Source organism: Budorcas taxicolor, chromosome 25 (genome assembly GCF_023091745.1).
Source record: "Budorcas taxicolor isolate Tak-1 chromosome 25, Takin1.1, whole genome shotgun sequence".
Classification (NCBI taxonomy): Eukaryota; Metazoa; Chordata; class Mammalia; order Artiodactyla; family Bovidae; genus Budorcas; species Budorcas taxicolor.
In genome coordinates, this window is record NC_068934.1 from 4,669,348 (window position 1) to 4,683,326 (window position 13,979).

At 46.6% G+C, this 13,979-nt stretch overlaps 1 protein-coding gene across 1 annotated transcript; it reads right to left on the reverse strand.

The window, feature by feature from the left end:
• Nucleotides 1–1,579: 1,579 nt before the first annotated feature.
• Nucleotides 1,580–6,409, reverse strand: LOC128069068 (uncharacterized; the record flags this gene model as incomplete). The annotated part of the gene is given in 4 exon segments (XM_052662361.1): nucleotides 1,580–1,866; nucleotides 1,869–2,073; nucleotides 2,075–2,659; nucleotides 2,717–6,409. Coding segments are annotated over 4 exon segments (4,770 nt in total), but the record flags the coding sequence as incomplete, so codon positions are not given.
• Nucleotides 6,410–13,979: the final 7,570 nt, after the last annotated feature.

Below are 13,979 nucleotides of genomic sequence, written 5' to 3' on the forward strand. Positions count from 1 at the left end.
CTCCTTACTGCAGAAAAAGCAGATCTAAACCTCTCCTGTTTTGCAGGACCACTTCAGATAGTTAAAGATGATTCTAAATGACTAATAGATTATTCTATACGGGTAATGTCTTCATCTATGGCCGCTCTTAAAGAGTTAAATCCTTGACTTTGCATGGACAGAGCTGCTATTCCAGTTCCGGCCCCTGCTATTCCCAGACTGAACATAGTTGCTATGGTTATGGCAGTGATGGGCTCTCTCTTAACTTTATAAGCTCTTTCTTGTTGATTAAGAGTCAATTTGTGGGCCCAATAATCATATACAGCTTCTTCTGGTCGATACAGTATCTTTGATATCACAGCCACCATAACACAGAATTCTTTTTTAGGGTCAAAGATTGAGTTGTGTAAGCATAGAGTCAGCCCCTTGTGTGAACAGACCCACCATCCTCCCATCCGTGGTATTAGCCACCTGGCTATGGGCAAGTCCGTAGGCTCAATGACATGTGCACACAGTGGAGACCTCTCTGATAATATCTTGCCCATACATAACCCTTTTCCCCATACCTCTCTCATTGTAAGGCCTACTTTTCATTCTCCCCATCAACATTGGGGAGGATCGGTGCCATTGGCCAGGTCGTGAGAGGCGTTGAGGCCTACTGCCTCGTAATAAGGGGGAATTAAGTTGTAACATAACCAACAGGATTTAGTTGCCTCAGGATGGGTTTGATTTAAGGTAGCATAAGCTGCCTTTACTAATTTCCATAGTGGATCTGTTTGTACAAGTTTAGCAAGGGGGTCCGCCTCTGGGTCTTTTGTTGGTCCTTGGGATGTGGGTAGGGAGGTTGTCGGGTAGAGAGTTGCATGGACCTGTTCAACAGGGTTTGGACCGATAGTATACATTTGTACTGGTTCTAAAACTTGACTCACAACAATGATCCCATTATAAGAAGTCAGGTCATTTCTGGTCTGAAGTCCCCATGATATCCCGTTGACCCAGGCCTTCTCTTTCTTGCTTTGTCGATGTTAAACCTTATTTTTACCTGGGCAAAGTTATGATCCTTTTCCCAATTGGAGTACGGAGGTATGGGTCCTACAAATGAGAAGTTAAGCAAGTCCCGATTTCCTACATCCACCGTCTATACCCTGGAGTCTCCGACCCATCATTAGAAGTTACGCAGTCCCAAGATTTACAATAAGAGTCCTGTATCCCCCCACAGATCTTCCAGTTGTGCCTGGGCGCAGCTGGACATGCCCAGAATGCATGATTCCTGAGGTAGCCCCTCTTCCAAGGTACATTTACCTGGAAATAAGGTCAAAGTATAAGTCTGGCCACCAAGCATTTGGTGGATGTATTGCGGTGGTGGAGTTAAGCATCTCACGTGTTAGTCCATTTTGCAGTTTCCAGGTGATTTTGACAGGCTGGTGTGGGTTCACACTGGCAGCTTTGGAGCAGAGTAACATGGTCATCCATAAGATGACCCAGATGAGTTGCCTTGGTCCTGTCGATGACACCAGAGCTTCAGCCTCAGGGGGTTGGATGGGTGCAGAGACGCTTCCCATTCTTTTTTGGTGTCTTCCTGCTCTGCTGAAGTAGCTGGGCGTACGTGGTTGCAATACACCCAAGGCCCGATACCGTTGACCTTTAGGGCAGTTGGAGTGGTAAGAAGAACAACATAAGGACCCTTCCATTTAGGTTCTAATGCCTTGGTGTGGTGGCTTTTGACCCACACCCAATCTCCAGGGCTGATGTTATGTGAGGGGATAGTCCCCTTGTTTTGACCCTCATGTATTTCCCAGAGCAGTTTCCAGACACGAGAATGCACGTTGCCCAAAGCCATCAAAGCCTCCTGAATTGTCCCAAAGTAGGAGGTGGAAGTTTCTTTCCTTCAAATATTGGACATACAGGGGGAGGTCGCCCATACAGAATTTCAAATGGGGTCAGATTAAGCTGATAAATAGTATTACGTGCGTGAAAGAGGGCAAAGGGAAGGAGAGTCACCCAGTCCCCGCCAGTCTCTATAGCCAATTTAGTTAAAGTTTCCTTTAGGGTCCGATTCATTCTTTCAACTTGCCCCGAGCTCTGTGGGCTGTTATTCACAATGTAATTTCCATTTGGTCCCCAGAGCTAGGGCAAGGCTCTGAACTATTTGGCTCACAAAAGCAGGTCCATTATCAGAGCCAACAGTCACCAGCAGACCAAACCTGGGAACCATTTCTTCTAAAATCTTTTTAGCCACTACCATTGCAGTTTCTCCCTTAGTAGGAAAAGCTTCTACCCACCCTGAGAAGGTATCTACCAATACTAACAAGTACCAGTAACCATACTTGCCTGGCCTTACCTTGGTGAAATCTATTTCCCAGTGCTGCCCTGGCCCTTCTCCCCGATACCTCAGTCCTGCGTGTTGCCTCTTTCCTGGCCTCATCTGTTGACATGCCTTACAAGCATGTACTATGTTCTTCACAGTTGTTTGGTGCCGGGGGAATCGCAGGCATGCAGTTTGAAAAAGCATCAGAGTCTTTTTCTCTCCCAGATGAGTAGACGAGTGTAGATGCTCACACAGTTGCCGTCCCAACTGAGCAGGGAGTATCAAGTAACCATCGGAGTCTCGGTACCATCCATCCTCTCCTTGTTGGAGATTGGGATGTTCCTGGATCCAGGCAAGGTCTGTGGATGAATACTCAGGGGTTGGGGGCAAAGTTCCCATATCTGGGGGTGGAAGTCCGTTCGCCAACACCGGAGTGATAAAATCTTCATCAGCTGCTTTTAGAGCTGCCAGATCTGCGGCACGATTTCCTCGTGCCGTGGGGCTGTCGCCTTTTTTATGTCCAGGTACATGTACTATTGACACAGCCCGAGGCAACTGCACAGCTTCCAGAAGTCAACGGATTTCTGGCAACTTTTTAATCTCTTTTCCTCCAGCTGTCAAAAACCCCCGTTCCCGATATATCGGACCCTGGATGTGTACCGTGCCAAAAGCATAGCGACTGTCAGTAAAAATAGTTATTCTTTTTCCTTTAGCTCTCTCTAATGCTTGAATCAGGGAAATTAACTCTGCTGTTTGTGCTGAGGTGTCTGGGGAAAGAGTCTCCGCCCATATCGTCCGTCCAGAATCATCTACCACTGCGGTCCCCGCCTGTCTCTGTCCATCTTTTACATAGCTGCTTCCATCTGTAAACCATATTAGCTCACTGTTATCCAGTGGTGTATCTGTTAAGTCCTTCCATATTGCTGTTACTCCGGCCAGTATCTCATTGCAATTGTGGAGGGGGCTATCCCCCTCCAGATTGGGCAAAAGAGTAGCCGGGTTTAGAGTGCAGGGCGTTTGAAAATGAATCCGTGAGGTGTCAAATAGCAGGGCCTGGTAGTGTGTCAAGCGGGCATTGGAAATCCATTTACCCGGGGGTTGTTTCAGAACTCTCTCTATAGCATGAGGAGTGTAGACCAAGAGTCTCTGTCCATAAGTCAGTTTATCAGCATCATGGACTAGGAGCGCGGTGGCCGCGATGATTCAGAGGCAAGGTGGCCATCCGGCTGCCACTGGGTCCAATTTCTTGGAAAGGTAAGCTATGGGACGCTTCCAAGGTCCCCACTTCTGTGTTAGTACCCCTTTTCCTATCCCTCGCCTTTCATCTATAAATAATTGGAAAGGCTTAGATGGGTCAGGAAGGGCAAGGGCAGGAGCTTCCAGCAAGGCATGGCTGAGCTCCTGAAAGGCCGTTTTCATTGACTCAGTCCATTTCCAGTCTTTGTTTTCTTTGGTCCCTTCATACAGGGGCCTGGCCTTTTCTGCAAACCCCAAGATCCATAATCGGCAATATCCCACAGTTCCCAGAAATTCTCTCACTTGTCTAGGGTTGGCCGGCTCAGGGATCTGGAGGATGGTTTCTTTCATAGCCTGTGTTAGCCACCTCTGGCCCTGTTTTATCTTATAACCGAGGTATGTAACCTCTTGCTTGGCAATCTGGGCCTTTTTGGCACTGGCCCTGTAACCTAAAGTCCCCAAGGTTTGGAGAAGGTCACCTGTTGCCTCTTGGCACTCTTTTTCCATAGTGGCTGCCAGCATAAGGTCATCAACATATTGTAATAAAACAACGGTAGGGTGTTCAACCTGATACTCATGGAGGTCTTCATCCAAGGCCTCGTTAAACAACGTGGGTGAGTTTTTGAAACCCTGTGGTAAGCGAGTCCACGTCAGCTGCACAGGAGTCTGACCACCGTCTTCCTGCCATTCGAAGGTGAAGATCTCTTGGCTTGCAAGGGCAAGAGGCAGACTGAAAAAGGCATCTTTTAAATCTAAAACAGTATACCAAACGTAGCTTGGTGGCAAGGTGCTTAGCAATGTATAAGGGTTAGGAACCGTAGGATGAATATCACTCACCCGTTTGTTGACTTCTCACAGGTCTTGAACCAGTCTAAAATCAGTTCCCCCAGGCTTCTTTACAGGAAGCAGGGGAGTGTTCCATGGGGACCGGCACTTTCTCAAGACCCCAGCGTCTATGGGGCATTGTATGTGAGGAGTAATTCCTTGCCGAGCCTCTTGACTCATGGGATACTGCCGCACTCTCACCGGTGTGGCACTGGCTTTCAGTTCCACAATAATAGGGGGCCTCTGTTTGGCCAGTCCCATTTCTGCTGTTTCAGCCCAGGCCTGAGGGTATCTCTGAACCCATGGCTGTACTTTGGGACTTATTGTCACTGGGGCCTCTGGCAAGTACAGTCTGTATTCATCCTTTAATGCCAGAGACAAGACCTGAAGAGGATGCCCAGTTCCATCTAAAACTGACACTTGCCCGTGGTCGAAATGAATTTGGGCATTTACTTTAGACAGTAAATCTCTTCCCAGCAAGGGCACTGGACACTCAGGTATCAACAGAAAGGAATGGGTCACTTGGTGGGCCCCCAAGTTCACATGCCGTTTTGTAGTCCATCCATATCGTTTAGTCCCGGTTGCTCCCTGCACCCAGCTACTTTTCTTAGACATGGGTCCATCTCTTTGGTTTAAGACTGAGTATTGAGCTCCTGTATCCACCATGAAGCCAACCGGTTTCCCCTCCACATTTATAGTTACCCAGGACCCGGGGAGGGGCGTCGAGCCCTGACCTCCCTAGTCACTATCCTCACCCGCGTAGAGGATATGACTGTCTGTAGAGGGAGTCTCATTCTTGGGATTTTTGGGCCCCTCTTTTAGGTTTTTCTTGGGGCATTTATCTTTCCAATGTCCAATCTCCTTACAAAACGCACATTGGTTTTTTTCAAGCTTACGCCTTGCAGGTTTTTCCTCAGTCTTTGAGTCTAGCTTTTTCCCTTTTTGGAACCTATTTTTGTTTTCAACTCCTGCGAAAAATATCTGAGCCAGCTCTTTTTGGTTCTTACGGTTTTCTTCAGCTCTAAATTCTCTTTCTTCCCTTCTAATGTGGTCCTCTCTGTCCTCTGGGGTCTCTCTATGATTGAAAACTCTCTCTACTGCCCTCACTAGATCTCGCAGGGACTGTTCACCCAGCCTCTCTATCTTTTGTAACTTTCTCCTAATATTGGGGGCTGCCTGATTCACAAATGCTAGCATAGCTGCTGCTCGAGACTCATCTGCCTGTGGGTCCATAGGAGTATACTGTTTAAAAGCTTCCATTATCCTTTCAAGGAAGGCTGCCGGGCTCTCATTTGGCTCTTGCCTCACTGAATTTACTTTGGCCAAATTAGTTGGCTTTCTGGCGGCCGCTCTAAGGCAGGCCATAAGGATCTGGCGGTATATTCGGAGACGCTCCCTACCTTCAGCGCGTTCGAAGTCCCAGTTGGGTTGCACCAAGGGGAACCCCTCCTCAATGAGGTTAGGCTGTATGGTGGGCCTCCCATCTACCCCTGGCACGTTCTTCCGAGCTTCTAACAGGATTTGCTCGCGCTCCTCTGTAGTGAAAAGCACCTGTAACAGTTGCTGACAATCATCCCAAGTGGGGTTGTGAGTAAAGAGGATAGATTCTAAAAGATCAATAAGACCCTGCGGTTTTTCAGAGAAAGAGGGAGTCTGAGTTTTCCAATTGTAGAAATCACTAGTGGAAAAGGGCCAGTACTGATATGTCCGTTCCCCGCCCTCTCTGGCTGGCCCCGCCCAGACCGGAAACACGTGAACAGTGGAGGAGGGAATTTCCGGGCCTTCTTCTTCCGCTGCGCTGGCCATTTCCCTTGCTCTTCCCCAAGTTCCCTGGGTGGGGCCCCCTTCCCTAGGAGGAGCCGAGGGCTCCGCCCTCCTCCGGGCTTCTCCTGATGAAACTTGTGGAACCTGTGGAAGCAAGGGCGGATGTGGATCCACATACGGGGGTGGGAACAATTCGGTCTCCAGATCTATCAGATTAGGATACAGAGAACATTCCTGGAAGACTGGCTTTGGTTGATTGTTGTCCTTTTTTTCTTCTTTTTCTTCAGAAGACTTCATGACTAATACCTGTGGGTTTGGCGAGGTTGGGGTTGGGGAAGAGGGACGGGGAGGTTTAGGGGGTTTAGGAGGAGCAAGAACAAAAGGTTTAAGCCATTCCAGGGGATTCCTCACTAGATCCTGCCAGACTAGGATGTAGGGAGTCTGGTCAGGGTGTCCAGCAGGACTAGGAGCAAATACCCACTCTTTAACTGCTTGGACAATCTGGGGATTGAAGGTTCCCTCTGGTGGCCATCCAATGTCAAAGGTGGGCCACTCGGCGGAACAGAAAGTCACCAATTTGCTCTTCTTCACCAGTAACGAAAGATTCTGAGCTCTAGACTTGAAATCAGAAAAATGGTCGGTCATCAGAGATAGCGGAATAGAAGTAGATTGTCCCATGGGTACAGAGAACACTAACAGCAACAGCGAGACTCACACAGACAGACAGTGCCGGCACACTGAGACACGAAAACAACACTACAAACAGACTCCAACTCCAATATTACTTTCACTCCTCTCTACAACACTTGTAACCCCTTCTCTGCTTGCAAGTGTCTTACCGTTACGACGTCCTCTGCGCCAGCTGCCCTCCCGGTATGCTACCGGGGACCCGGCCTTACGCTGGACTTGCCTCTTCACTTTACACCTAGAGGCCTCCCCAGCACGATACTGGGCCCCAGACTTAATCTAGGCCTCTGCTACGTTAGCACCGGTGCTCAGAGCTCTTACCTCCTAACGAGGTGGCCCCCTTCTACCAGGAGAGTTGTTCCCCCCCAGTGGGATGGAGATCCCGGACGAGCCCCCAAATGTTATGCACCGAGCCCGTATCTCCGAACCAACCAAGAGAAAGCAAGTCCTCCACAGTAATGCAAAAAGGCAGGAAGGGAGTTTATTTCTAGCACGCTAGGGTCTGAGTCTCATCCGACACAGCGGAATCCGACAGGGACCCCAAACAAAGGGATATGGCGGTTTATATACAGTCAGTTCTTTGTCTCAGTTACAGGAGTAGCTGGCGTTACATGATTGGCTAGACAGGATGAGCGCATGTCCTGTCTCTTTCTGGTTGGCGTGTACGGGAAGTCTTCCTAATTTGGTCAAGGAATGCTGTTTTTTCTTCCCAGCTAACAGGAAACATGACTCAGGTCCCTGGTGCTATGCACCTCACTGAGCCATCCGGCCTGCCTGACACTTCTCAAGGTCCAGCTCCAAAGACAACAGCCCTCACCCATGAAGAATACTAAGCCCTGCTCCAGCCACACTCTGGCAGCTGGCTGGTCAACACATGGCAGAAGCTTGAGGATCCGGCTATCAATCAATATCAATGGGTTTTCACTGTCAACCCTGGTGTCTACCCCTAATAGGTATTATTGCTATGCTCTCCATTACAGGACCAACTAGACACCCTGGCTGAGGTGGTTTTACAGAACAGGAGAGGCTAGACGTACTGACAGCTGAAAAGTGGGGACTCTGCATCTTCTTGAATGAAGAATGCTGCTTTCATGTAAACCAATCAGAAATAGTCAGGGACATGGCCTAACAGCTAAGAGAACAAATCATAAAAAGGAGAGAGAAACTAGCTAATTCCTGGGGTAATTGGAGCAATATCTGGAGCTGGGCATTGTGGCTTCTCCCTTTAACAGTTCCTCTGTTCATGGTCTTTGTGGTACTCTTGTTTGGCCCTTGTATTCTCAATACAATTACCCAGTTCATAACCTCTTGGATTAAATCCATAAAGTTACAAACTGTAATAGCTCAATATAGCCCCCTAAACAATGGGGAACTCTGAATGTCCTACCAAAACATGAGATGATGCTTTCTAAAATGAGTGATATAAGCATCAAGATGGGGGAATGAAGAAGAAAAGTTAAAATTTTTTATAACCTCCTGCTCCTTCTGCCTCTGTAACTCAGCTTGTTCCTTGCAAAGTCTAGATCACCTAGGTCTCAGAAAGTGGGGACTCACAGTACTAGAAACTGGAGCTTATCTCACTCACTTTTGTCCTGCTCTTTGCAATCACCCTAGCCCCTGCAAACCCACAAACCTGCTGAATCATGCCTGTCCATGTATACAGATTCTGTAATCTCCTTTGTTTGGGGCTCAGAGCTTGAAGCATTCACACCTCAGAGCCTGTTGGCATAATAAACCTGAGTTCTCCAACTCTCCAAGTGTGGTGCTTGGTTTCCCAAAGTACTGGTTTCTGCAACAGTTCCATGTCCACTTCTAACTATTGCTTCCTGACCTGCATACACATTTCTCAGGAGGTAGGTCAGGTGGTCTTGTACTCCCATCTCTTAAAGAATTTTCCACAGTTTGTTGTGATCCACACAGTCAAAGGCTTTGGCACAGTCATAAAGCAGAAGTAGATTTCTTTTTTTTTTTTTCTGGAATACTCTTGCTTTTTCAATGATCCAACAGATGTTGGCAATTTGATCTCTGCTTCCTCTGCCGTTTCTAAATCCAGCTTGAACATCTGGAAATTCACCATTCATGTACTATTAAAACTGGCTTGGAGAATTTTTAGCATTATTTTGCTAACGTGTGAGATGAGTGTAATTGTGTGGTGGTTTGAGCATTCTTTGACATTGCCTTTCTTTGGGATTGGAGTGAAAACTGACCTTTCCAGTCCTGTGGCCACTGCTGAGTATTCCAAATTTGCTGGCATATTGAGTGTAGTACTTTCACAGAATCATCTTTTACGATTTGAAATAGCTCAACTGGAATTCCATCACCTCCACTAGCTTAAGGCCCACTTGACTTCACATTCCAGGATGTCTGGCTCTAGGGGAGTGATGACACCATCGTGGTTATCTGGGTAGTGAATATCTTTTTTGCATAGTTCTTCTGTGTATTCTTGCCACCTCTTCTTAAAATGGCATTGCCGACTCAGTGGATGTGGGTTTGGTTGAACTCCGGGAGTTGGTGATGGACAGGGAGGCCTGGCATGCTGTGGTTCATGGGGTTGCAAAGAGCTGGGTGCAACTGAACTGAACTGAACTGAACTTCTTAATATCTTCTGCTTGTGTTAGGTCCATACCATTTCTGTCCTTGAGAACCGCATGAACAGTAAGAAAAAGCAAAAAGATAGGACACATCAAGTGTCGATACACATTATCAGGTTATTGTCTAATGCTCACAGTCTTCCTCATAGCAGCCATACAGAAGTTTTATTTACAGGGCAGCAATAGAGAAACAGACATATGTAACAGACTTATGGACATGGGGAGAGGGGAGGAGAGGACGAGATGTATGGGAAGAGTAACATGGAAAGTTACATTACCTTATGTAAAATAGATAGCCAACGGGAATTCGCAGCATGGCTCAGGAAGCTCAAACAGGAGCTCTGCATCAACCTAGAGGGGTGGGATGGGCAGGGAGAGGGGAGAGAGTTTCAAAGGAGAGGGGATATATGTATGTACCTATGGCTGATTCATGTTGAGGTTTGACAAAAAACAACAAAATTCTGTAAAGCAATTATCCTTCAATTAAAAATAAATAAATTAAAAAAAATAAAAATTATGTTAGAGGTTGTGAGAGGAACTAAAGAAGACCCAAATAAAAGGAATTATAATATGATATTGAGAAGATTCAATATAGTTAAACCTTGGATTGCTTCTCAGAGGGCCTAGCTCTGGGTATTTCCAAAGTCACCCTTGGATTAAAGTGATTTTGATACAACTTCCTTTCAGTTTCTCTAACTACATTTCATGGAAAATAGATGGGGAAACAATGGAAACAGTGAGAGACTTTAATTGGGGGCGGGAGGGGGGGCTCCAAAATCACTGCAGATGGTGACTGCAGCCATGAAATTAAAAGACACTTGCTCCTTGGAAAGAAAGTTATGACCAATAGCATATTAAAAGCAGAGACATTACTTTGCCAGCAAAGATCTGTCTAGTCTAGGCTATGGTTTTTCCAGTAGTCATGTATGGATGTGAGAGTTGGACTATAAAGAAAGCTGAGCGCAGAAGAACTGATGCTTTTAAATTGAGGTGCTGGAGAAGACTTGAGAGTCCCTTGGATTGCAAGGAGATCCAACCAGTCCATCTTAAAGGAAATCAGTCCTGAATATTCATTGGAAGGACTGATGTTGAAGCTGAAACTCCAATAGTTTGGCCACCTGACGCGAAGAACTGACTCATTTGAAAAGACCCTGATGCTGGGAAAGATTGAGGGCAGGAGGAGAAGGGGATGACAGAGGATGAGATGGTTGGATGGCATCACCGACTTAATGGACATGAGTTTGGGTAAGCTCCGGGAGTTGTTGATGGACAGGGAGGCCTGGCAAGCTGCAGTCCATTGGGTCCCAAAGAGTCAGCCATGACTGAGTGACCGAACTGAACTGAACTACACTCAGATCTTAAGCTCCTAGGAAATGGCAACCCACTCTAGTATTTTTGCCTGAAGAATCCAGTGGGCAGAGAAGCCTGGCAGGCTAAGTTCATGGGGTCGCAAGAGTCAGACACAAGTTAGGAACTAAAGAGAGAGAAAACCGCCAAGTAATTGCTCTATTGTTATCAATACTTTCCTGGGGGGACAAACTGAATCACAGAGTAATCAGAACAAAGTTCATCTCCTCAAAAGAACAGCTTCTGAGTCAATGGAGATTTTTTTCTGACTCCCTCAAAGGCTCTTCCTAACTATCTTTCTCCATTTTTCCCTGAAAAATCAGCTTGTGTATAGTTTACCCTCTATTCCAATGATCTAGCAATTTCTTCCCTGCTGCTTTTTGTCACAGCTTCCACTGTTTTAGAGAGCGTCCTTAGGCTTGATCTTCTCCACACTTTATTGTAAAATACTCAATTCCTTTGGGTAGGGAATTTGAAGCTCACTGTAGTCATGGTGCTGGATTTGGGGAAAGGGACTGTGAGATGAAAATATCTCCAACCATATCAATAAACAAGAAATATCCCAGCCACCGGCAATTTGTGGTCTCCAAATGTGAATGCATCTGTGCTCAGTCGCTTCAGTCATGCCCGACTCTTTGTGACCCCATGAACTGTATAGCTCACCAGGCTCCTCCGTCCATGGGATTTCCCAGGCAAGAATACCGGAGTGGATTGCCATGCCCGTCTCCAGAGAATCTTCTTGACCCAGGGATTAAACCTGTGACTCTTGTGTCTCCTGCATTGCAGGCAGATTCTTTACCCACTGTGCCACCAGTGAGGGCTCCCAAAACTATGATCCAGCAGATGCTGTCACCCCAGTGATTGCTGAGGAACTGTGGTTGGGGAGTGGGGGTTGAAAGTAAGAAGCAGCCATCTGCTATTCCTTAAGGTGAATGAGGAAACAGGATTCGTTCCAGATAGCTGAGATGCATATGAGAGGGACGACTTCAGTGAGCCAGAGGCTTGCATCTTCTTATACAAAGAACGGCATGTTCCTTAATTTCAGATCTCATCTTTCATTTTCAAACTGCCTACTCCTTGGAGCAGCTTTCTTTGAGCTACTAAGCTGCTGTCTCCCAGGCCTGGAGTCCTACACATCCCCACCAAATAAAATAGCTCTCTGTTTTCAGATTGTGACTGTACTTTTCAGTTGACAAAACAATGGCCTGTTTGTCTCTAAGTAGTGTCCTCTCTTCCGGAGCTCTGTGCCTGATGGACATGGGGCGGTGCCTCCAGGTCTCCCTAACCTACCTCTCTTGAATTTAGAATGTCCAGCACAGGAGACTGGGGCCCCAGGAGGCTCAGCATGCTCAGGGCAGAGCATCTTTTTAATAAGCGCGGGCTGAGTGACAGAAGGGAGTCTCTCCAGTTCTCAACTACACTCAGGTAAGAGGGAGCTGCAAGCTGGTTGAGAAAAGCTGACATCCTGCTCCTCCCAGAAAAATAACCTTCTGAATGGGATCCTGGGGAAGATGAATCCAACCCTATGATCCTGGATTTAGTCAATTCAATTGTTGCTAACTGCAAACGGCTTCCCTGTTGGCTCAGACAGTAAAGAATCCACCTGCAGCAGTGGATCCAGGGAATTCGAAGGGTGGACGGCGTTGGCGTGGAAAGACTTGTTTATTCATAAATATAAGATTAGATTAAGAAACTATAGTGCAGTAAGACGATTAAGTGGAGGAAGAGGGCTGAATAGCTTGGTTTACATGGAAGACCAATACAATTCCAGACAAGGAATTTGCACCATCTACGTTGGGCCACCGGCGCCCACTTGAATATCTAAGGGTGCCTCGCCTTAAGCTCCCTTTCACACGGGTCTTAACAGCCAGGGCAAATGAGTAGACCTGGCGAGCCTCCGCGCCCCGGGTGGAGATTCAGCCTGAAATTAAAGTAAAGAGCAGAGGAAGGAAAAGGGAGAGAAAAGGAGAGAGAGAGAGACACGGGGGGAGCCAGATTCCCCAGAAACCAGGCCGAGAGACTAGTTGGAGAAACTGGTCCGAGAAGCTGGTCCGAGAAGCTGGTCCGATCCTTTATTGTTCAGAAGGCCTTTTATACTTTTGATAAAACATGGAGATCAATGGGTAACACAAAATTATGTAGCGTTTGCAGCCCAGACTCTTTCTATACATCATTTTGTATACAAAAGGTCTCAGGTGATTTACATTATCTTCTGGCCAAGAGGCTTGTTAACACTTTTTGGCTCTCTTCCTTAATGAATGTTAATTTTGTTTCCCCTGAAGTGTTTTTCTTTAATCTGCATCTCCTTAAAAGCGCTAAAGTTACATCTCTATAGAACAAAGGCACAGTGGGTTATAACAAAGAAGGTACTTAACTCAAAGATCTAATGTTGCTAATACCAGGTCTACTACTTGTTTTTCTATATACCAATTATATCTAAAAACAAAGGATATGAAAATTTGGCAGCAAGCATTGGCTCAACAAATGAAACCTTTAACCAGTCCTGTTCTAAAGATTTTGACTCTTCGGAAGCTCCTACATTCCTAGGATGTTTTAAGCTTCCTGTGCCTCCTGTGGTCAGGAGGCCACAATCACAGGCGCAGCTGTATGAGTCCTGCAGGCAGGCTAGAAAGCCATCAGAGGGGTTTTTGGATTGAAACACTCTTTCAAATGCAGAAGACTAAAGCCCTGAATTGACTTTTTCCAGAAAATGTCAGAAGAGTGGAAAAGCAGAGCACAAAAACCAGCAGATTTTTGTTGGGGTACGTGCTTAGGAATTTCCAGAGGGGTCCCTGAAGTCTGAGCACGCCTTGCGTATGTCAGCTTCCTTCCTCATGACCTTGTCACGGGCGGGATTCCTCACACTGGCTCCCGGCAGCCCCTGGGTTGGGATGATCCCCTGGAGAAAGGTATGCCAACCCACTCCAGTATTCTTGCCTGGAGAACTCCATGGACAGAGGAGCCTGGTGAGTTACATTTCATAGGTTCACAAAGAGTAGAATATGCCTGAGAGACTAAGCACAGCTGGAAAGGAGGAGGAAGGTATGGGTCTTGATTCAAATGCATTAATTCTGGTAGTTCCTAGCAAGTTTTAGTATAATATCTTGAATAAATATTTCCTTACTTGCTGTAAAACCACTGAGAGTGGGTCAGTGGAACTCCACGTGCTATCATGCCAGAGTTGGAACTTCTTAGCCCTTGTTTCTGGTTCCTCAGTCAAGAAAGCAAGCACTCTCATTTCC